Source organism: Ambystoma mexicanum, chromosome 13 (genome assembly GCF_040938575.1).
Source record: "Ambystoma mexicanum isolate Mex_15411 chromosome 13, UKY_AmexF1_1, whole genome shotgun sequence".
Taxonomy (NCBI): domain Eukaryota; kingdom Metazoa; phylum Chordata; class Amphibia; order Caudata; family Ambystomatidae; genus Ambystoma; species Ambystoma mexicanum.
This window is the reverse complement of record NC_090938.1, coordinates 488,564,542-488,586,210: the sequence shown is the minus strand read 5'-3', so window position 1 is coordinate 488,586,210 and position 21,669 is coordinate 488,564,542. Positions and strand designations below refer to the sequence as shown.

Sequence of the window (21,669 nt, the reverse complement as noted above, 5' to 3'; positions counted from 1 at the left end):
AATTGGGAATCTCTTAGGAACGTCCACTTGCCCCGCAATACAAATGATTCTCCTTTGTTAGAGGACCCCACATCTGCCCCACTATTCCCACAGGTCTGCTTTCTCTCTCAGTGGTTCCCCCTCTAGGTCTCTGTTCTTACCCAAGCCCTTACTTCCAAAGTTGCCTGTCTTTGCTCAAACCTTCTCTCTCCTAGTCTATAATCCAAATGCATAACCAAACTAATCAAGTCTCCACAAGAAGTTTGTCTGTCTGTCACCACTGCTAAAGCATCAGTGCTCCTCTCTTAACCCTCTATAGAACAAGGACACTTTCTTTCCTTGAGGCAATGAGATCTCCAATACCAATGATCTAAGTTGTGTTAAATACAATACACATGGTCTACTTCCCTGTTTCAATACCGGTAGCTCCCCATTTATACTCTGAACAAAATTGTCTTCGGGCAAAATTTGAATTTAAACTGCATGTAGTCTTCCAATACAGGGCTCCCTTGGGGAATGGACCAAGCTGCAGCTTCGCCTGTAACATAAAATGAAGGTCATTTGTGCTGCTGCCATTGGAAATGATTCCAGTATACAAAGAAAATTTAACTTGCATTGCATCAAAGACACCCTACATTTCTTTGGATCCCCTCCAAAGTGCTCTGGAGAATTTAATGGAATTGCTAAATGGGAAGTACCTGTGCACTGACATATTGTCTGGTCAGTTCCTTTAATAAAGCACTGTTCATTTCCCCCAATATGCACCTCAGGTAACAACTCTGGTTGTTCTAAATTATCTACTGATGCTGCTCCTGCCGCACTAGCTAGATTTGGAAAATGCTTAGTTCCATAAACACTCCATTCTCTCCCGAGTACTTTGGTCTCCTCCATAGAAGCTCTCCACTCCTCTTACAACATTTTTCCAGTGCACCCAAGAATGCCTTCTTACTATCAAAGTCAATTTAGGCAGGTTGTCAATGTGGGTGTTTATCCTTTCAGGTCCCAGTCGTTCCAAACCTGCTGGTGTTGCTGGCTCCACAAACCCTCAAGAGGCACCCGCCCACAACTGTATTTAGACTGCATTTGAGTGCTAGGTCCAAACAATGGAAAGGGGAATTGGAAAACATAATAAAACATTCAGCCTCCTCATGGTTCCACCTCCACTATCTGCAGACTTGCTGGCTGGAATCTACAATGAAACACTTAGCATCAACCTGCCTACTCTTCCATCCTATCTTATATTAACTTTTACCTCCTAATCTACTTTACCTGTAAGCACCTGATAAAAGGGATGGGACCAAGCCTGATTTGCATATGGTCTTTCTCCTTTTGTAGTGGTTTGGAAGGCGAAGACAGATGGTCAGGAGGGTTGCACAGAGCAATGCCAGAGGTTAAGATTAATTCTAAACCTGCCAGCCATCACCCCTTTTGTTTTGTAAGAGGTTTCATTTAATAAACATAACAAAATAGTCTGTGCTTACCCCTTGCTGCTTCATAACAGGGGGGGTGCACAATTCGATTTGAAAGGTTCAATGTTTCTCCCATGCTCATTGGCTCCGCAAAGTATTACTTTACGTAAATGCTCCTTAAGGGTTTTAGAATGAGATTGGTACATGTTGTGCAAGTCTCAATACTGAGTTGTGTGACGCATGTGGTCACACAACACGTACAAGATGCTTTCCTCTGACCGATGGAAGGACGAGGTTATAGTACCGCGTACTATAGGCCATTCACAGGCTGCCACAGTAACTTGTACGCACTTTTCGGCTCACGCTTAACTGACTTAATCCATGGCCACCGGAGAAATAGTAACCGCTCACTGTTGCTCACGCACCAAAGCTGCTGTTTATCAGGCGCTAAAGTCACAGTATGCACGTCTCTCGTCCCACAACTAATGGCAGATATAAGGAAAATACTCTGCATACCCTTCCAGGTTAAGTCTTTCACCAACGCACTTAACATTTACACAAGTAGTTTCTTCCAGTTACTGTACACACAAAAAATAAAAGTCCCACCAATGAACTCTCCAACTTGTCCTACGTAGAAGTCAACTCCTTAACCTAAACATAAATGGCTCATCAGGAGCTCCACGTAACTAGGACCAGCTGGATTTCTGTACAACAGTCCATAATCATCCGTTGGATGATACTGCACCAATCAATTGCCAAGTTCTCCCTTTCTCCATCTTGAATTGGGTTTCTTTCACTCACCTAAATCCCATTGTTAAGGAAGATCATGTAGAAAGAATTCCCACTCACTCATACATTTTCGTTACTCTCCCTTCTGTATCTCATTGAAACCTAATCACCACTACTTCACCAGACTATGGACCTCATTACGCGTGGCGGTCCAGAAACAAGGGTGCCAGAAAGCTTACTGGCACCATTGTTTCCGTACCCTTGTTTCCGGACCGCCACACTACGAGTCTGACTGTCGGGCCCTCACGTCTGGAAGGTCTGATGGGCGCAGCGGCCCCGGTAGGTAGACTTGTCATGGAAGCACCGGCTCCGTTAGCAACGGGGCCGGCGCTTCTGTCTCCCCATTCCCATAGAGTTCTAGAGGACTCTATGGGAATGGGGAGTTACAAAATCCTGCGCCCGACTTCCCGTGCCGCCGTAACTTGTAATGTCCCGGGGGCAACAGGCAGTCAGGCAACGGATTCAGTGTTACAGGGTTACCGCCAACCTCGTAATGAGGCCCTATATCTTCTCCCACATCTTAAGGACCTGACAGAGACCAGACACCCTTCCCCTACAGGTGTGTCTTGAATGTAACTGGAATTTACCCTGTTTCAGACAGCACACTGAAGGCATCATGAAGACACAGACAACAGATTCAAAGTTCAAACAAATACTTTATTGCTGCAAATTTCTGGATGGCAGAAGGTCTAACTTGCCCTATGCAGAGGTTGGAATCCCCTACCTGAACGAAACTAAGGAAAGCCTTAGTCATTCTGTGTGTCCAAAATCTATGCTTGCCATCACAACTAACGACATGTCAATCAAAGAAAGAGCGATCAACATAAAATTCTGAGCTTCTTTCCGCTCTTAGCTTTCTCCTCAGCTCCCCTTCCCCAAGCTCAAGAAAGTTCCATAAAACTCAAGATTACCTTTCTCATGCTCAAAGTAAAACAATTCCACACACTTCTTGGGGATCCCTTCCCCACGTTCCTAGTGGCACAGTTCAAAACAAAAGGGTTTTCAGACTTCGCTCTCAAGACAATACTTGCAGTTCCTTATGTCTAAGGGTTCCCTTCCCTAAGACTAACTCAGCCACTTATATTTGTTTCAGTCTTTTAAAAAAAAAATGTAATACAACTCGAGGTCAGCCTGACCCTCCTTCTGGATTGCCTCACCAATTGACTTGCACTGTTCTTTCTAGGTTAATTTCCCAGTGTCTTTGATTCTCATAATTCAGGGCTCACTGGTCTAGGCGTAGTCGTTAGATGACACGGTGCACCCATTAGAGGTCGCGCAAACAGAATCCCATGGCTCTTCAGCCCACACAGGTTGCTCTGTTTCTGCACTGTGTTCAGAGTCACATTCACTTAGCTCCTCTTTGTTGGCCTCTTGGCTTTATATGCAGGTTTACACTAGTCTGGCATCTCCTAATTAGTAGTTTGGCTTTACCACAACATGTCACACACCTCTTGCCAGTCTTTGGCCTTGCCACACTGCATCTGATAAAGTTCACTTTCAGGTGGTCTTTTTCATGCCCCACCTTTCTATGGCAATGTTTCACACTTGCACTCTATTCCATGGGCTACTTTCACATGGGCACTTTCCCATTAGTTCTCATCTGCTATTTTGGTCTGACCATAAAGTTGTGTTCAATTTAGTATTCAATATGCTTAACTTCAAGCTTTCACTCAGTTTGGTACGTCATAGGCATAATGTGGCTTGGATACAAGTTTTCATCTCATTCGATACTTAGTTATTTCTCTGCGACCCGATAGGAGCGCCCCAGTCTTGTGTGGCTCCTCCTAACACTCACTGGTGGTCCGGCGTCCTCCATAGCGGCTTTTGCTGCTCCTTTCTCCTTCCCCAGTTGGCGATCCAGTTTCTGTAAGCCTCACTTGCACACCGGCAGCACATCACTGCACGTCAGCAACTCTGCAGTCTTTACAGGGAGGTGGACAGTATCTTCTCTGTCCTGCTCGTTCGTAGCACCAACTGTTTGTTTCAATATAAGCAGGCTCCCACACCTGAAACAGCCCCACGGCCTGGCTCGCCTTGGGCTCCCCAGCCCCTGCAGGATCTCGGTTGGCGTCCTGGCTTCTTCTCCTGTCCCACCACGGCTGCCTCCTGTCTGAAAGGGTCCCTTGCAGATCTCTCCCACACAGCTCTCCCTGTTTTACCGTCTACTGTTCTCTGGTTTTCGTTTATACACCTGCACCACTTGACAGGTTGCAGGTGTGCATTCTCAATTGGGTTTGCTTGACTATACATTAAAAAGGGACATGCCTGATCCTCACCGTACTTTGCAGGCATCTTCCTCGTCCCAGTACGAGAGTGGTGAACTAGGTTGCTAGTGTTCACTACTTCTAGTCGCTTCTTCCTCGCCTCAGTACTGTCAGATGGAAAATGTGGGAAAATGAGGGGCACTGGCTTACAATAGCCCATAAACGCTGGGGGAGGGTTAGGTTGGTCTTCAGTAGGGAAAGGGTATACAATGTCTCCTGTGGGCACCCCAATTCCCAAGGACCCTCCACTCGGGTGATCCTCCCTCGCTTCTCCAACCCCAAGGTCAGGATTCAAGAACAATGGCCTTTCCCTGGCCACTTGAGAAGAGGATCCAAAGGGTGTAAGAGTGAGGATACTCTCAGGGTTCTCACAACACTTAGGGGGGGGGGTGTCTTCTGGGTTTCGCAACTCCCGTGGGATGTGATTGACTGGGACCCGACATAGGTACAGAGAACAATGTATCCCTCTCTGGTTATACCCTTCGCACACAGGGAGTCTATCTAAAAGCAACTCAACCTCATGGGTGATAATGCCAAAGCGTATGTTTCTAAGCCAAGCATTGTTTAGTAGGTCTCTGACCTTATAGAAGAGGACTGCCCCGTATTCAAGCCACCTTCACCTCAACGGGCAAAAGGTATTAGTCCGCCCAAAGGCCATTTTAACTCTACACAGTAACTAACACAGGCAACAGCAAAAAGAGGTGTTTGTTTAATGTGAGATTCAGTGGATGAACGAAAATAAATGAGCAACCTCTACCTGGTTCAGTACCTGATACTCCGAATCGATCTTATGCTTCACCTCCATCATATGACGACTGTCCGTGATGGCCTTCGGTCTCTCCCATGTTTCATACATTATAGCAGCTAGACTCTAACCTATCATTGAAACAAAAGCATTGTGATTTTTGTTAAAAGTAAGAGATAGAAGCAAAATTAAATATCAAACTAAAGACAAAGAGCAATTCTCAGTATATGCAAATCTGTCATAGGCACAGTACTCACTTACCTGGCTCTTCATACAAAAAATATGAGTCTTTCTCCTATTGAACAGAGGATAGCACAGGGCAACACTCTGGTCTTGGAAGCAAGACCACGCAGAGCAACAGAGGTTCGAATCCTGGATCCGTGCTTAGAAACCAAACTCAGGTACGGTATTAGGTATTTAATTAAATTGGCTTACCGTTCTTGAATCAATGTATTTCTCAAACACCCTTCACAACAAATCGTGTTTGTACTTAAAATGGTACTTCTGTGACTTAATGGCCAATTATCTGAGCCTACGTTGGGGGAGGGGGAAATCGAGGGGCGGAGGAGGCAGAGTTCTACAAATCACCCTACCGGATGCTTTGCTAGGAATTGTAAGGACTTTTCTTCAATCACGGACTTCTGGAATTTCCCTGATTAGGTCAGATGGGTGTTGTGGGTGTTCCCTTTTAGAACATATTTGGAAAAGATTTTAAACACATCTCCCATACATACGGTTTTAAAACTGTAGGGGAACCACAGTCTACGTAGGAACATTTGCATGCAGAGAAGAGACAGAGGATGGGGCTGGTTGATTTGTTTCCATCAGAATAGGAGTTCAATATAGGAATAGAGTGCTTTTTAAAAAATGTGCAGGTACGGCTCAAGGCATCATTCCTCTTACCAAGCCACATTACTGAGATCCACTGCTAACTTTGTTAACACAACTCGATAGCATGCATCCCATAGTATGTTATGTGATACAGCTTTTATACTGTGCCAACCACCACCATAGCGGTCTTGGCGCCGTCTCCAGGAGTGAGCAGCTGGGTGTCCCAACAAGCTTGCAGCTTGCCATCCATACTGGCCATATCCAGAATGCAATGGTGGCAGGAGAAGGAGCATGCAACTGCAGCAGTCCCTTCCAAGAGGGTTTTGGAAGTTAGGCCCAAGCTCAGCCTCACAAAGCTTGCGACAAGCGATGCCACCCACCACTCAGGTTCACAGGTAGCTGAAACTCACCTTTGTAATAGAAAAGATTCTGCACTTACACTTGCATGTTCAAGAATAATCAGAAGCTCAGAAATGTGTATTATTACCAAAGTAGCTTTAACTCAGAATACACCTGGCCAAGACTCTAGCATGTTACCCATTATGTGTTCTACAGGTGTTTTGCACCACTACCCCCATGATCCTTCACATGTAACTATGTGGGCTAGTGGTAAAGGAAGTTAGAGTCTCAAACATATGGAGGGTCACATAAGAAGTAAAAAAATGGAGATGAGGCGAGCACTCTGGTTCCCAGTCAGATTTATCTGCTAAAAGCAACAGTTAAGTCTTCTCCTCCAAACGTTTTCTTGACTATCAATCATCAGGGAGGCTGTTTTCCTTTTCCTTTTCAGGTGTGTCTGGTTAATTCTCATTAAAGTCTCTAAGGATTCTGGTACATGTAGTTGCACACTTTTTTCAATGCAGGTGACTAGGAACCAACTCTCCTCCAAAGCACAAATCTTACCCTTATAGGGGAGGGGGAAAACCATGTTTATGGCTCTCCATAGTAAGGCATGATGACCCTGGTGCTGCTGCCTCTTGAGCCCAGGACTCTTGAAACAATGTAAAAAAATGTAGATGAGGCGTGCACTCTGGTCCCCAGCGATGCTCATTCTAGGCTATTTACATATATGTTGCAGCAACCGCTTCAAAATAGAACCATAGAAAGGAATTACATTGTATTTAATATAGAAACCAACAGGTTGCTATGAATTCCTTTCAGAAATGTGGCAGTCTAGGGCTCATGGATACTTATAAATGGGTTGGTGGCTTGCTACGCAAGCGAGAACCAGAAATGGTAATCAAACAGCTTGGATTAAGCGATGGGCTAACTGAGAAATTATGACCCGGACAATATGCAGGTTGCCATCGTCATAGATGAACACACCAAAACTGGACAATTCAAGAGATTTTTTTTTTGTAGTTTTTTTTGTTGTTGTAGTCAGGTGGGTTTCTATGGTCCATCCTTCAATCTAATCTAGAGATGGACATTCCCCCATAACCCACGTGTTCCTCAACCCCAGGATGGTTTATGTTTATGAGGTTTATATAGCGCTTTAATCCAAAGCACTTTAATCTAAAGCACTTTACAGTATAACAACAAGGTACAATAATGAAAGAAGCATATTTACAATCATGAAACAAACCAGTGAGACAATATGTAGAACAATTTACTTGGGTGGAGGGGGAGAAGGAAGGGAAAGGGAGAAGAGGTAGGGAAGGGATAGTTACAAATAACTGATTTGAGATCAAGTGGGTGCAAGAAGAAGGGGAAGGGAGGGTAAAGGGGATAGGAAGGGAACAGGGGAGCTGGAGAGGAGAGAAGAGATTGTCACTAGAGATTGATAATCCCTACTGTCTAAACCATGCCTTACTATCTGCGATGACCTAAAGGCAAACACCTTATCCATCTAAAGCTCCCCAGGGAACAAAACCATCCAATGATCCAGGATACTAGAGTGCGCATGGAGAAAGTGTTGGTTGGTAAAAATGCACTGTAAGGGGGTCGAAGAAGTATGCTCACACAAGGGTGGCATTTTGCTTGATAACTTATTTATCAAAAGGAAGAACCCATCACTATCCCCATCTTCTAAGAAGGGTTTCCATGCCTCAAACTTATTGTGAAAGATCCGTCAGAATGTCAGTTGCAATCAGAATCCACCGCCCTGTGTCATAACCTATGTCCCTTACAACACTACAACTAAATAATAAGCCAACAGAAAGTTCTGTCTCCTGGTACCTGGCTGGTCCTTTCCCATGAAGTCCTCCTGCATTAATCCACACCTAGGGGGACTATTGTGTAGTGGTCGCACCTCCCTAGCCTCATGGGATGGGGCTCCCCTCTGAGGGTTCTTCACAGCACCTACAAGAAGTGCGGTCCTGATAAGAAAAGGTGCACAACAAAGGGGCCAGTCTTCACACTTTCCAAGTGGGAGACCAAGTGATGGTCCACACCACCCAATATAAGCTGTTGGCTAGGTGGCATGGGCCCTACACAATCATAGTGACAATATTGCCATTGACATATAAAGTACAACAAGCAGACCAAATAAATCTGACATATGTGAAGAGAAGCCATGGGAGTCAATGAGTTTTGTAAGAGTCTGAACGTTAACGATGAACAAAATAGGGAAAATGGCAGAGCCTGGAGGAACACCACAAGAAAGAAGTGGGGGCAGAACCAGACCATGGAAGAATAAGACATAGCAATCAGAGAGAAAAGAGGTGAACTAGGATAGCACAGCACCTGAAGAGCCAGCCCCAGCTAGGCGACTCAGCAGGAAAGCATGATCAATGGTATCAAAGGCTGCAGACAGGTCAAGCAGCATCAGTGCCCCTTCACCGCCTTGATCATGCTGTTGAGAGGTTGTCCACAATTGAGACCAGTACCCCCTATGTGCCGTGTCCTGGCCGAAACCCTGAGAGACGTGAAAAAAAAAGGATTTCTCCAAAAAGGAGAAAAGAAGGGAGGAGGACAGACCAAAGATTCAAGCAATTTCATCAAGAATGAAAGTAAAGAGCTAGGTCGAAAGTTAGCGAGAACAGAAGAGTGTGTGTTTTCTTTCCATAGAGAAATCACCATAGTATGTTCAAGAGAGGCTGGAATAAGGCCGTATATTATTGAACAAATTACTGCTTGTGCAACTATCAGGGCAATCTGGCTTATCACCTCCTTTAGCACAAGCAGGGGGATGACGTCTGTTGGGAAGGCTGATTTTAGCCTACCGGAGGTCACTACAATTTCATCAGGGGTGAACACTGGGAAGACTTTCCAGAAAGAGCCTGGCAAAGTGGCTGAGCCTGTGGCTGGGAATGGGGAGACCACAAGTTGGAGACCTGGCTATTCTCTCAAATTTTCCCAATCCTATTCACAAAATACAAGGAAAGAGAAGAATCAGAGGGCTTGCGACGCAGGAACCGCCTCAGGGGGGGGACATCTGACAAAGAACAGACCCATTTGAATAACTCCCAGTGATGATTCAGAGATGTTTAAACATGTTGGGAAAAGAAACCACATTTTGCCTCAAGTATTGGCTTCTGATACTGTCCAGCAATGCGCTGAATAGTTTGCCTAGCTACAGGACAGTAGTTGGTGCATCATTTGCGCCTAATATTCTAAAATGGGACAACCAGGCCCATAAGGCTTTTGATTGGCTAAAAGAGATTCTTTGCAGAAGCTGTGCTTTCAACATACCCGACTTCTTTATAACATTCATACTACAAACAGATGCCTCAACAGTTGGGTAGGGAGCAGTGGTATTTCAAGTAGATCGAAGAGATGCCCATTATGTACAGTATTCTTAACATTTCTGGGAAAATTCCTATCCAGTTATCAAGCTGGAGTTCCTAGCCAATTAAATGGGCAGCGTAAGCCTTATATGCTTGACCAGGAGAAGATTCAAATTGAAGACAGACAATGCCCCATTAGTATGGATGGCTCAAAACAAAAGGCAGAAACCTGCAAGTCTTGAGGTGATTTCTAGCAATATGCCAGGCAGTTTAAATAAAAACAACATTGATTTCCCCAGGCAGACAGTTCACAGGTAGAGGGGGAAGAAGAGGAAAACTGAGGAGAAATGATGCAAGTGTGTGACAAGGCCACATCGGGAAGAGTGCCACAGTGGGGAGGGGAAAGAGTGCCCCAGCAGGGAGGGGAAAGAGTGCTGCAGCGGGGTGTGGGGGGGCTGTAGCAGGGGCAGGGGGAAAGAGTGTTGCGAGGGGGGTGGAGTGCCGCAAGGGGTGGGGGGAAAAGGGTGCTGCAGCAGGGGCGGAGTGCAGCAGCGGCGAAGAGTGCTGCAGTGGGGGGTGGAAGAGTGCCACAACGGGACTGCCTTGTGGGCGGTTTCGGGGGGGGTGGGGGGAGGAGTGCCGCAGCAGGGGCAGGGGGGAAGAGTGCTGCAGCGGAGGCAGGGAGGGGAGAGAGCCGCAGCAGGAGCAGGAAGAGTACCGCAGCAGGGGGGAGAGAAAAGAGCATCGTAGCAAGGGGGAAGAGCATCGTAGCGAGGGGGAAGAGCATCGTAGCGAACATCGTAGTGAGGAGGGAAGAGCATCGTAGCAAGGGGGGGGGGGAGCATCATAGCCAGGGGAAGAGTGCAATAACGAGAGGAGCAGAATAGTGAAGTGGATTGGGAGGAGGAGTATATACATCAAAGGGAGGAGGTGAGGAGTGAAACATCGGAGGGACTGAGACTTGGTGGGAGGGTACGTCCAGAGGAGTGGAAGAAAGAGAGTTGGAGATAAGTGATTGAGTGGGACTAATCTAGGCTGAATGCACGAGTATGTGCAAGGCACTATCAAACTCCCTCCTTTATAACACTAACCAGTTGCGAGAGAATGGACTGGAGTTTAGATAGCCTGCTTTTAGGGTGACCATCGAAAGAAGAAGAGAAGGTTGAAGACAGTAGCATTTAACAATTTCAAAAACTTACCAGGTTTTGGTCTGTTCTCACATTTTGACTCACTATCATCAAACGGGCCCTCCTTTTGCAATAGAACTCATTCTAGTAAGGAGGGAAAGCCAGCAAGGTCAGATGGTCCTAAACCAGAGGTCCTCAAATTGTTCGTGAGTGGTGAGATGTCTTTTAGCAAGGGTATTTAAAACAACCGTCTGTGCAAAGACACGTCCTGATTCATAGAAAGATAGTTCCGCTTTTCAACATTTTTCAACCGAAGAGTCTCAATATTACTATCCAAACTCCATTCTTCATGCCTCCTGCAAAATGTGTTTAAAATGCATTTATCTAAGACTTGAGGAGTGGGCAATTACCAACAGAATACTTCAGGCTTCAGGAACAGATTTGGCACAATCGATCAGCGCTTTGTGTTCAATACAATTATTGAGAAATATTGTATTTGTTTGTTGCGTTCTTAGATCTAGCCAATGCATTTGACTCAGTCGATCAGGCTGTTTTAATGGCGGAAACTGAAAATGCTTTGGGTCCCCGACAGGATACTGCAGTTAACTAAACTTCTGTATGCCGAAACTTTGGCGATGGTCCGCGGTTCAGGGGTCGATGGTTATACCACAGATTGTACTTCAAACAAGGGAGTTAGGCAGGAATGTCCTCTTGCCCCACTGCTATTCAAAACTCCTGAGCAAGACCTAATCCAGCAGTTCTAAAAGGGGTCAGTAATGCTACATCATTGTATGCCGATGACCGATTAACCTCACGCTGAGGGGTTTACAGCAAAGCTTGTTGTATGCTGCTAGATTTTTTGAGACGCATGGCCTGTAACAGAATCTGACAAAGACTAAGATTGTGGTCTTTGGAAAGGATAAATCACATTTTGTTTGGTCAGTATGACAAATCTGGACTATTCGTCCCCTCTTCCCAGAGGGGCGCCACGCCCATTGGGGCTAGGAACGAGAGCCCACTAAGCAAGACCCTCCCTAGGGGTATGGGCAAGTGGGACTTCACTGGGAGTGACTCCCCTCTTTCGGACAAGCACTCCATTCTGATAAGGAACTCAAGACCAGTGTACATTAACCACCTAAATGCGAATTGGAAAGACTGTCACTTCTGTTTTAAATCCAGACAGTGACATTGCTCCAATCTTTGGATTCAGGTAATGCTGGATCCCGCCTGAACTCCACAGTCAAAGAAGAACACCCATCTTTTGTTTGTGATGAACCTAGCAATGTTATCACTCCCTCTCTGGGGAAACTCTTCCCATATGGCCAGGGAAAGGCAGCCGCTACCTGATCCGCACACTGGGGGTGGCTGTCTGAGGTAGGACCATATGGGGGAGACAGTCCTCATGGGGGGAGGTAGACCCACCAACAGGAACATGGTATCCCCCTTCCCACTCAGGATATGACACCAACCCCTTGAAATCCCAAACCTGTATGGCATATTGCAATATAGATCCAGTCCATCCACTTTGCACTGACAGTAGGGCGGTTTCCTATACTTTTTGCAAAAGGACAGACGAGGAATAGCAAGAGGAATAGCAAGAGACCAATGCAGAGCATTGAAGCTGCAGAACTGGAGCCACGCTCTAGTGGTCCAATGGGCGCCGGGGCATTTAACACCCGAGCACCGCAAGGAAGATGGACAACCACTACACCAAACGCTAGTCGGGAAGCGAGGAAGAAACCAGCTCTATTGGGGAGCAGAAGACCTCCAACCGGCCTCGGTCACAAGAAGTTCAGAGGTCAAAAGGTACACAGTATGAAGGCCTCCAGCAGGAGACGCTGTGGAGAGGAGGTGAAGGCATAGCGGGTACCAGAGAGTGGACGAGGCGGCAACAGAAGGAGGTGCCCCACTTGAGAAGACCGCAGAGAACGCTGAAGCCGCCACAAGAGACTGATGAGCCCAGAGAGGGGAATTGGGACAGCGGGGCGATTTGCAGCATGTACCACATGCCGAGGAGAGAGATTTTCACAGGGCGAACCTGAGCAAGGGAGCTGGGATGGCAAGTGCATTGGTAATAGTAATGGTAATGTTTATTTATAAAGCGCCTATACACAGGCAAGTGTTTCAAAGCACTCAAGGAGGATGGGAACATAGGGAAAAACAGTCGCTCAGAGACTTGGAATTCTGAGACGATAATGGTCTGCACAGTCACAGCAAGTGCACAATAATACATTTAACAGTTGAGACAGCAATTAGGCCCGACCACAATTCAGCAGTTTTACCAAGTACATTTGAGGGGTGACGACAAGGGAGAACAGGCAGACTATCTTCAGGCAGGTGCATTCGGGTTGTGCAAGTTCACAGGCGGTCAAGGGAGGGAGAGGTCCAAATGCACCCAGTCGGTGGAGACTGAGCTAAGTGCAGAGAGACCCACTCTCTTGGGTTATTTCACAAGTGCAGTGAGGTAGGCGAGGTGCAGGGCCCTGATGCAAGTGCGAGGGAGAACTGGTGGGGGTGCCTGGGACCTGTGAGACACCGAGGCACACCAGGAAGCCAGTCAGTAAGCTGTAAGGAGGAGGAGGAGGAGAAGGAGGGGGAGAGGGAGAGGGAAAGAGCAGAGAGGAAGGTCTTGAGGAGTTTCCAGAACTTCAGAAGATCAGGCTCAAGACAGAGGGAGGCTATTCCAGAGGGAGGCACCTGCGGAGGAGAAGGATCTCCCTCCAAATCTCTGCTTGGAGAACGGCTCACTCGCAGAAGGTTGGAAGTAATTGAGCAGAGGGCTCGTGAGGGACAGTATTTAAGTAGGCAACATTGCAGGTAGGTAGGTAGGTAGGTAGGTCCCAGGCCCCAGAAAACCTTGTGGACAATGCTGAGAGTCTTGAACTTTATCCTTGCAGCCACGGGGAGCCATTGAAGGGATTTCAGCGCCAGAGAGATGCAGTCCTTGGGCTTGATGCCAAGGTTAAGTCTCACAGTTCAATTCTGGATGAGTTGCAGAGGACGCATGGCAGAAGCAGGAAGGTTGAGGAAGAGGCTGTTGCAGTAGTCGACCCTAGAGAGAACCAGGGCTCTAGAGACAGTGAGCTCTGGGGGAAAGTGGGAAAAGGTAGAGTACCTCTGAAAAGGTGTAGCTGAAAGTTAGACTTTTTAGAGATGTCCGAAATGTAAGAGGAGAAGGAGAGTGTGGAGTCAAAAATGACCAAGGTTTTTAGCCTCGCAGGTGGGTGCGGAGCCAGGGCCAATGGAGGCCGGGCAGAGGGAAAGCGGGAAAGCAGAGCAGGGGTCCCAATGCAAATGAACTCGGTCTTAATTGCGTTGAGCCAGAGGTTGTTTGTATCACACCATGACTGAATGGCAGACAGACAGTCTGATATGAGTGAGGAGGAGGAGGCTGATGGTAGCCTGAAAGATTGTAGCGCGTCATCCGCATAACACAGGAAGTTAGAGGTGAAGGTGGCAATCACACATGTCAGGGCAGCCATATAGACGTTGAAAAACCAGGGGGATAGGTTAGATCCCTGGGGAACGCCACAGGTTGGAGAGCGATAGTCAAGAGAAAGGCTCCAAGTTCTACCTGGGATGGCCGGTCGGAGAGAAAGGAGGTTAACCATACCAGAGCCTGACCAGGGATTCCCAAGGTGTCATGGTGACGTGCGCTTCGGATGTTGTGGTTAACTGTGTCAAAGGCAGAGGAGAGGTCAAGGAGAATGAGGACAGAGGGAGTGTTTATTTTATTTATTTTGACATTTGTAGAGCGCACCTAACCCTAAGGCATCTAGGCGCCGATATTATTTTGAAAGATACATACAGTGTAATGGCGTATCACTTGTCAGTTGAGGTTACATTTAGTAGTACAACACATATTAATGCATACATATAAGGGTATAAATGGGCAGTACAGATAAGCGAGTAGCATACAACTGAGGTGGTACAGGGAAGCATGGAGATACCGGGTGGTATGAGAGGAGGCTAGGGTTAGTTGGGTTGCTCTTGTGTGAATAGTCGAGTTTTCAGACTTTTGCGGAAGGTCCAGAAATAGGATTCAGATCTTAGCAAAGCTAGCAGTGTGTTCCAGTGTTTAGCAGCTACCACTGGGAAGCTGTTAAGACCCTGCTTTCTGTAGTTTGTATTTGGGAATGATGAGTAGCTGTGTGTAGGATATACGCGTAGGCCTGTTGGATTTGTTCATTACAAATTTATTGGATAAGTACTTAGGGTCTGAATGCGAGATGCATTTGTGTGTCAAGGAAAGGGTTTTAAAGAGGATCCGATCATAGACCGGCAGCCAATGGGCAGTATGTCTTGCCGCACTAATATGATTGTTTTTAGGGATATTGAGTGTTGCTTTTAGAGCATTATTTTGGATTGTCTGTAGTTTTTTCATGTTACATCTGTTAGTACCAATGTAGAGGGCATTGCAGTAGTCTAATATGGATAAAATGAGAGCTCTGGCCAAGGTAATACAACTGACTGAAGACAAGAAAGGTCTGCAAGCGTTGATGAGCTTATATATGTAGGCTGGTTTATAGTGACATTTTCGAACGCCATATTTTCGAAATGCCATTTTGTCGACACAAAATTGCCGGAAAAAAAATTCTAATGCTTTTTTAAAAAAAATTATTTTTGAAACGGGGGTGTCCCCCCCTCACCCCCCCCCCTGTTTTTTTTTATTGACAATGTTTTACTTACGAAACAAAAATAAAACAAAATAAAAAATAATACATTCAGAATTTTATTTCCCGCCATTTGTTTTTTTTGACAAAATGGCATTTCGAAAATATGTTTGAGAATTTAACCGTATACCATGTAGGCTGCCGCAGTAGCTGTGCCGTTGACTTGTCTAGTTAATGTGAGGGCAGAATCAAGGTAGATGCCCAAGGTTATTTCCTTAGAGACATTAATGGTGATGCCATCAATCGTAAAGGATTTGAAGGCATGGTCAAGTTTGTTTAGATGGTGTTGCGAGCCGATGAGGAGTAGTTCTGCCTTTTCATCGTTAAGGCAGAGGCCGTATTGCGCCATCCACACCCGGAACGTTTGGTCAATTTCATTTAGTGATTTTGTGTTGTGGTCGTAGGATCCTTTTAAGGCTATGAGGATTTGGGTGTCATCTCCGTAGTTAGTGTAGGTGACACCCAGATCATCAAGGAGGTTGAATAGTGGTTTTGTGAAAATATTGTCTAGTGTGGGGGGAGACGCAAGATCCTTGCAGGACTCCACAGGTGATTGGGCTGGCAGCGCTGCTGCCGTGGGTGAGAAGACTCATGGTTAGGAAGGACTGTATCCAATGTAGATTATTTTGGATTTGCAGATAGGCTGCTCGATCCAGTATTTTGAGGAGGAAAGGTACTGTTATAGGACAGTAGTTAGTCTCATTCTTCAATTAGTCTCATTCTTCAATGAATGAGGCTGGGCATATGTCACCTTGGCATTTAGAGGGTTTGAGACTTATGATCATTTTCCACACTTAAGTTGTTGAGACTGTAGCAAAGTCGAAGTAGGTATTAGGGTTCTGTGCACAGGTTGACCAGGAGAGAGGTTCAGCTTTTTAAAAAACATTTTTGATGGGAGCAAGGCAATTTTGTCTAGAAGAGCTTTTTGTATATCTGTGCACCAGGCGATGTCTTTGAGGCAGGATTCTTGGGGAGGCACTGGTGACTGGAGTATAGTAAATAATTCTTTAGTGCCAGAATTGGCTTTGGAATTACTTTCATTGTGTGTGGAACTTTTAGTTCGTAGGATAGCATTTGTATTCGTTTTTCGAGGCACTGGTGAAGAGGTCTTTGTTCAGTTGAGTGGGGGATTTTTTCCAATTGGTCTCAGCTGTTCTCTTAGAGCAGCATAAAGGTTTGAGGTTGGGGGTGTAGCATGAGTTAAGGGGAGCATGGGGTTTGGCTTTGCGCAAACTTAGTTGTGCTACTTTGTCGATTGCAGCTAGTAGGGTTTAGTTGTAGAGCTCCACCATTGGGGATGGGTTGTTGACAGTATTGTTCTGATGTTCTGTGATGGGAAGCATTAAATGGTAGTTGTTTCTCTGGCGTTATGTTGCAAGAGTTTCTGGTACAGGCAGCTGGGGCCTGGGAAGGCAGTGTATCTAAGGTCTTGTGTGAGTATAATGAATGATACAAGGTGGCGGCCAGACCAAGGACAGGGTGTGTTGGAAAGGATTTTAATATTACAATTATGGCCTGCCAGCCAGTCGAGTGTTCGATCTTTGGCATGAGTAGGGTTAGTAATGCGGTGTGTGAAGCTTAACGCTTCGATTGTGTTGGCAAGCGTAGAGGCATTGTCGTCATTTGGATCATTGAGGCCCAGGTTTAAATCACCCATCGGAATAATTTGGGAGGATGGCTTGTTCACCATGAGACGTTGTGCCACATCTTTGAAGGAGAGGACTGTACCGGGGGTCTGTATATGAGGTGGAGGGTCAAGGTGCTGGAGTGGGTGAACGACAATTTGATGGAGAGTAATTCCCCTGAGTGAAATGATTTGTTATGGATTTCTCTTATGAGTTGGTTTCTGGCAATGATCGCTACTCCTTCTCCTTTGGCACCCTGTCTATCTGTCCTGAAGATAGTGTAGCTTTCCGGGATGGCCAAGGATACTGAGGGACCAGCTGCTGCATGGAGCCATGAAGTCGAAGTTATTTGTGGTGATGAGGTCAGCGATATCTAATGCATGAGCTGGGAGTGACCTTGCGTTGATGAGTGTGCCTCGAGTATGGAGGCTTCTGGGTTGGCGATGTCTTGGGAGGTTGGGTTGAGCTCATTGCTTGACGGAGACATCGACATATGTGGGTGTGGGGTGCTCTTGGTGGTGACGGATGCACAAGTATTGGTAATGTTAAAGGAGTTGAATGTGGAATCTATCTGGTTCGGTTTGATGGAGATTGAGTCCATGGTAGAGACCTTCGGGGCAAAAGGTAGCTATGAGAAATCTCATGTGAAATCGCTGTGTGAAATCTCCTGGTAGTAGGGTGTGTGGTTCTAGAGTTGAGGTGAACTTTTCTCCATGTGAATGAAGGATAGTTGTTTGTTGTGGTGGTAGGGCTGTAGCTAATCGCGACAAGAGCCTGAGGTTGCCTGTGGTCAGTGGGCATGGTTGGCTAGGGCCACTGGGCATAGGATGGAGTGTGGTGCTCTGGATGACCAGAGGCCTGAGTTGACTGAGGCAGGATTTATACTATAGGTGGCAAAAAGCGGGAGGTAGGAATGGTGTATGAATCTGGGGGGATAATTGCCATTCTTAGGTCACCTGTGTTAAATCTCGGTATACTAAAGCAATGCTGCTTAGAAGCAGTAGCTTGAAATGACATGTTGCAGGTGACTATATGGTGTCTATGCGGCCTGATAGGTGGCAGGTGATAGTTGTGGCTTAGTAGCTCTTCGAGTGATCGTAAGGCCACTTCTAGGTGTGGTCACTTCTAACCAGTAGCATAATGTAGTGGTCTGGCACATGTTTAATAACAAGTGGGCCTCATCTCAGGTGCAGATCACCAATTAGGCAGCATAAAGTAGTGTGCTTGGGCACAGTTAACAGCATACAGGTCCCTCTAGTGCAAGTAGTTAGGAGGCACTAGAGTAGTGGACTTGGGTACCTTTGGCAACATGCAGGCGCACTAAGGTGCATATCGCTATCAAAGCAACATGATGTAGTAGGCTTTGGCACATTTAAAGCATGCAGGTACATCGAAGTGCAAATCGCTAGCAGGCGGCATAAAGAAGTAGGCTTTGGTACATTTAACTGCATACAGCACCAGAGCAGTGGACTTGGGTACATTTGGCAGCATGCAGGAACACCAAGGTGCAGATCGCTAACAAGGCAACACAATATAGTGGGCTTTGGCACATTTATTAGCATACAGGCACATTGAGGTATGAATCGTTAACAGGCAGCATACAGTAGTGGTCTTGCGTACGTTTAACAGCATACAAACTCTTCTGATGCAGGTTTTCGGCAGTGCAGCAAAGAGCAATAGCTTGGTTGCATTCAGTGGATCGTTAGCAGGTAGCACACAGTAGTGGTCTTGTGTACGTTTAACAGCATACAAACACTTCTGATGCAGGTTTTTGGAAGTGAAGCAAGATCAATAGGTTGGTCGCATTAAGTGAATTATGAGGATTGTAGGAATAGGTCCTCAGTAAAGCAGCATCAAGTGGAAACAAGTCAGAGAATGTCACAGTTTGGGTCGAAGTGAGGGGGCGGGGGTGCCGCCGAGGCCAAGTAGCTTGGGCTAGCTAGTGGCAAGCATGCAGGTTTGCAGCCCAGGAGAACTCGGGCTGAGTTGCACGGAGAGCTGAGTCAAAAGATGTGGGTCTTTTAGAGCAGTCAATGTAGTGTTTGAGTGAAGAGGACAGGTTACCACGGATGTTGGAGCTGAATGGCTGCACATGACATTAGGTAGGGCAGGCAGTCTCTTCAGTCATGGACAGGCAAAGGCAGGGCCTTTGCAAACGGGCCTTTGAAAATCAGGGGCCGGCTTCCGCCTACCGGCCGATGTAATTGGCACTTAGTAGGCGTTGAAGACTAATCACAAAAGAGCGACAACAGAAATGGGTGTATCTCGGAGACACGAAGGATGCAGTCATTTTGCACGTCAGATTTGCTTCCTTCTACAACATTGGAATCAATCGCAGCACAAGTGAAATAAATGCTTCTAGGGGATCCAGCTCCTCGCTTCACACATAAAGGCAAAACCGCTATAAAATAGTAGCACGTTACAGTGCTGGCACTCGGATGGTGCTTTGCATTGTTAGTTTCAAGATTTGAGAGCAGGTCTTAACGGGTGTGCAGAAGAGCAGTTTCCGTGCCTCTGGATGCTCTAAAGCCAGACTGATGGTCATGGAAGCAACCAATAGATTCAGCGTGGAGGGTCAGCTGAGAGATAGCCAACTTCTCCAGGAGTTTGCCCAAGAAAGGAGTGATCGAGATAGGGTGATAGTTTGCCAGAATGAATGGGTCGGCAGTGGGTTTCTTGAGCAGAGGGTGCACAAGGGAGTGCTTAAGAGCAGTTGGGAAAACTCCAGTGGAAAAGGAGCGATTGCAGAGATCAGCCAAGGCTGGGGCAAGAGAGTAAATATTGTCCTTAATGGCTTTGGAGCCGCAGGGGCCCACCTGTTTGGATGAAACCTTCATAGTCCGGACTTGTCTGGTGAAATCACCGGGTGAAAGAGAAGAGATCGGAGTTGGAGGGGGGCCCGAGTGAGGCTCCGGTGTTGGTATATGCTGTGGCGTGGAAGAGATGGAGAAAAGGAGGTCTTGGGTTTTTGTGAGGAAGTGTGCAGCCAGGGCCGAGCAAAGGTCCTAGGTGGGTGTGACAGAAGAAGAGGTTGCTGCAGGACTGGCCAGTTCCTTGCAGACTTTGAAAAGTTCTGCCTTGTTGCTTGATGCTGCTGAGATGCGGGCTTGAATAAAGACTTTTCTTGGAGCGGATGCAGAGACGATATTGCCTTTTGCAGTTTGTCAGATGGTCCGCATGACGAATTCCATTTCCGCTCAGCTGCCCTACACTTGCATTTAAGGGCAGCCAGACCGGAGTTGTACCAAGAGTTGCACTTATTGGAAGGCTTCAGTCGGACCCTCATGACAGGGGCAAGAGTATGAAGAGTGTTGGAGATAGATAGATTGAGGTTAGCGAGGGCTGTATCAGGGTGGGAGTCAGCTGCAGGAATGGGAGGAGGAGAGTAGGTGGAGGCAAAGGCGGTCTTTTTTCATGGGCATGATGACTTTGAAGCCGGGTGGCTGTGCCAGGTGTGCCGCTACAAGAGGAGAGGGGAGCTTCAGGTGTGTTGAGAGAAGGGATGGTCAGTCCAAGAGAGGGAGAGGTAGTGAGAGGGAGAGAGAGTGGGATGTCAGTAGAGATGAGAGCATCCAAAAAGTTACCTGTGGAGTCAGGGAGTAGGATAGAAAGGGAGAGAGAGTCGCATAGGTTGCAGAAAGGTCCTGAGGAGTTAGGAGAGTCCAGATGGATGTTGAGATCACCCATCAAGAGAAGTTGAGAGGAGGAGGAAAATAGAGAGGAGACCAGGTACATTCTGAGAGGAAGGGAGCGAACTGTACAGGAAGCCGATAAAAGGTGGTCACGAGGAGAGAAGATTTAGACGAGAGGGAGAGCCTTCAGGCTAGGCACGCGAAGGAGGAGTGGGTCTGAGCAGGGATGGACAGAGGTATCCATTCTAGGAAGATCAGCACCACTCTCCCACCCCGGTGTTCTTTGGCCTGGGCGCATAGAGAATTTTGTAGCCTTTGGTGAGGAGTGTGTTAAAGCTTGTGACAGAGCTATCCTTGAACCATGTGTCCGTGATGGTGAGCACATCAACATCCATGAGTTTGAGGCGGTTGCAGATGTCAAGTGAGCGTTTGACAGCGGAGCAAGTGTTGAGCATGGCAATGTGGAGCATCTTGCCATCTTTGAAGGTCTTCTGCGGGGAGCACAGAGGACAGTGGTCCCCCGCTGAGGGCGGCAAGAGGGGCAGATGGATAGTGGAGGATGGCAGAGGAGCCTAGGCCGGCAAGGGAGCTGGGACAGTACGGCAAGGCAAGGAGGCCTGTGCAGAGGAGGATGAAGAACAGGTGGCAAGGGTGCCTGTGCAGAGGAGGAACTAGGCACAGGTGGCAAGGGAACCTGGCCGGAGGGAGAGGTAAGGTTAAAGAATCGAGGTTGGAGCCTGTCAAAGAGAAGAAGGTTGGGTTGAGGACCCTGAACCATGATGGTTCCATTGAAATAAACATTAATGATGACTCTGGCAATGGCAAAGAAGTCAAGGAGAACCTCTCAAGAAGTACCACCATTAATGGGAGTAGAGGCGATGGAGAGAAAGCCGTCCATGTAACGAGTCCATAGGTCAGGTGCGTTAA

At 46.9% G+C, this 21,669-nt stretch overlaps 1 protein-coding gene across 11 annotated transcripts in view; it reads right to left on the bottom strand.

Moving 5' to 3' along the window:
• MARCHF10 (membrane associated ring-CH-type finger 10) overlaps positions 1 to 21,669 on the bottom strand; it is a 1,025,913-nt gene that overhangs the window by 545,880 nt on the left and 458,364 nt on the right. For 8 of the 11 annotated variants that reach the window (XM_069634147.1, XM_069634140.1, XM_069634139.1 and 5 more), the window contains one exon: positions 5,199 to 5,317. In XM_069634147.1, coding sequence (XP_069490248.1) covers positions 5,199 to 5,297 — 99 coding nt within the window. In that variant the 5' untranslated portion in view covers positions 5,298 to 5,317. The remainder of the gene's footprint in view (positions 1 to 5,198; positions 5,318 to 21,669) is intronic. The other 3 variants (XM_069634148.1, XM_069634144.1, XM_069634145.1) reach the window with 1 other exon arrangement.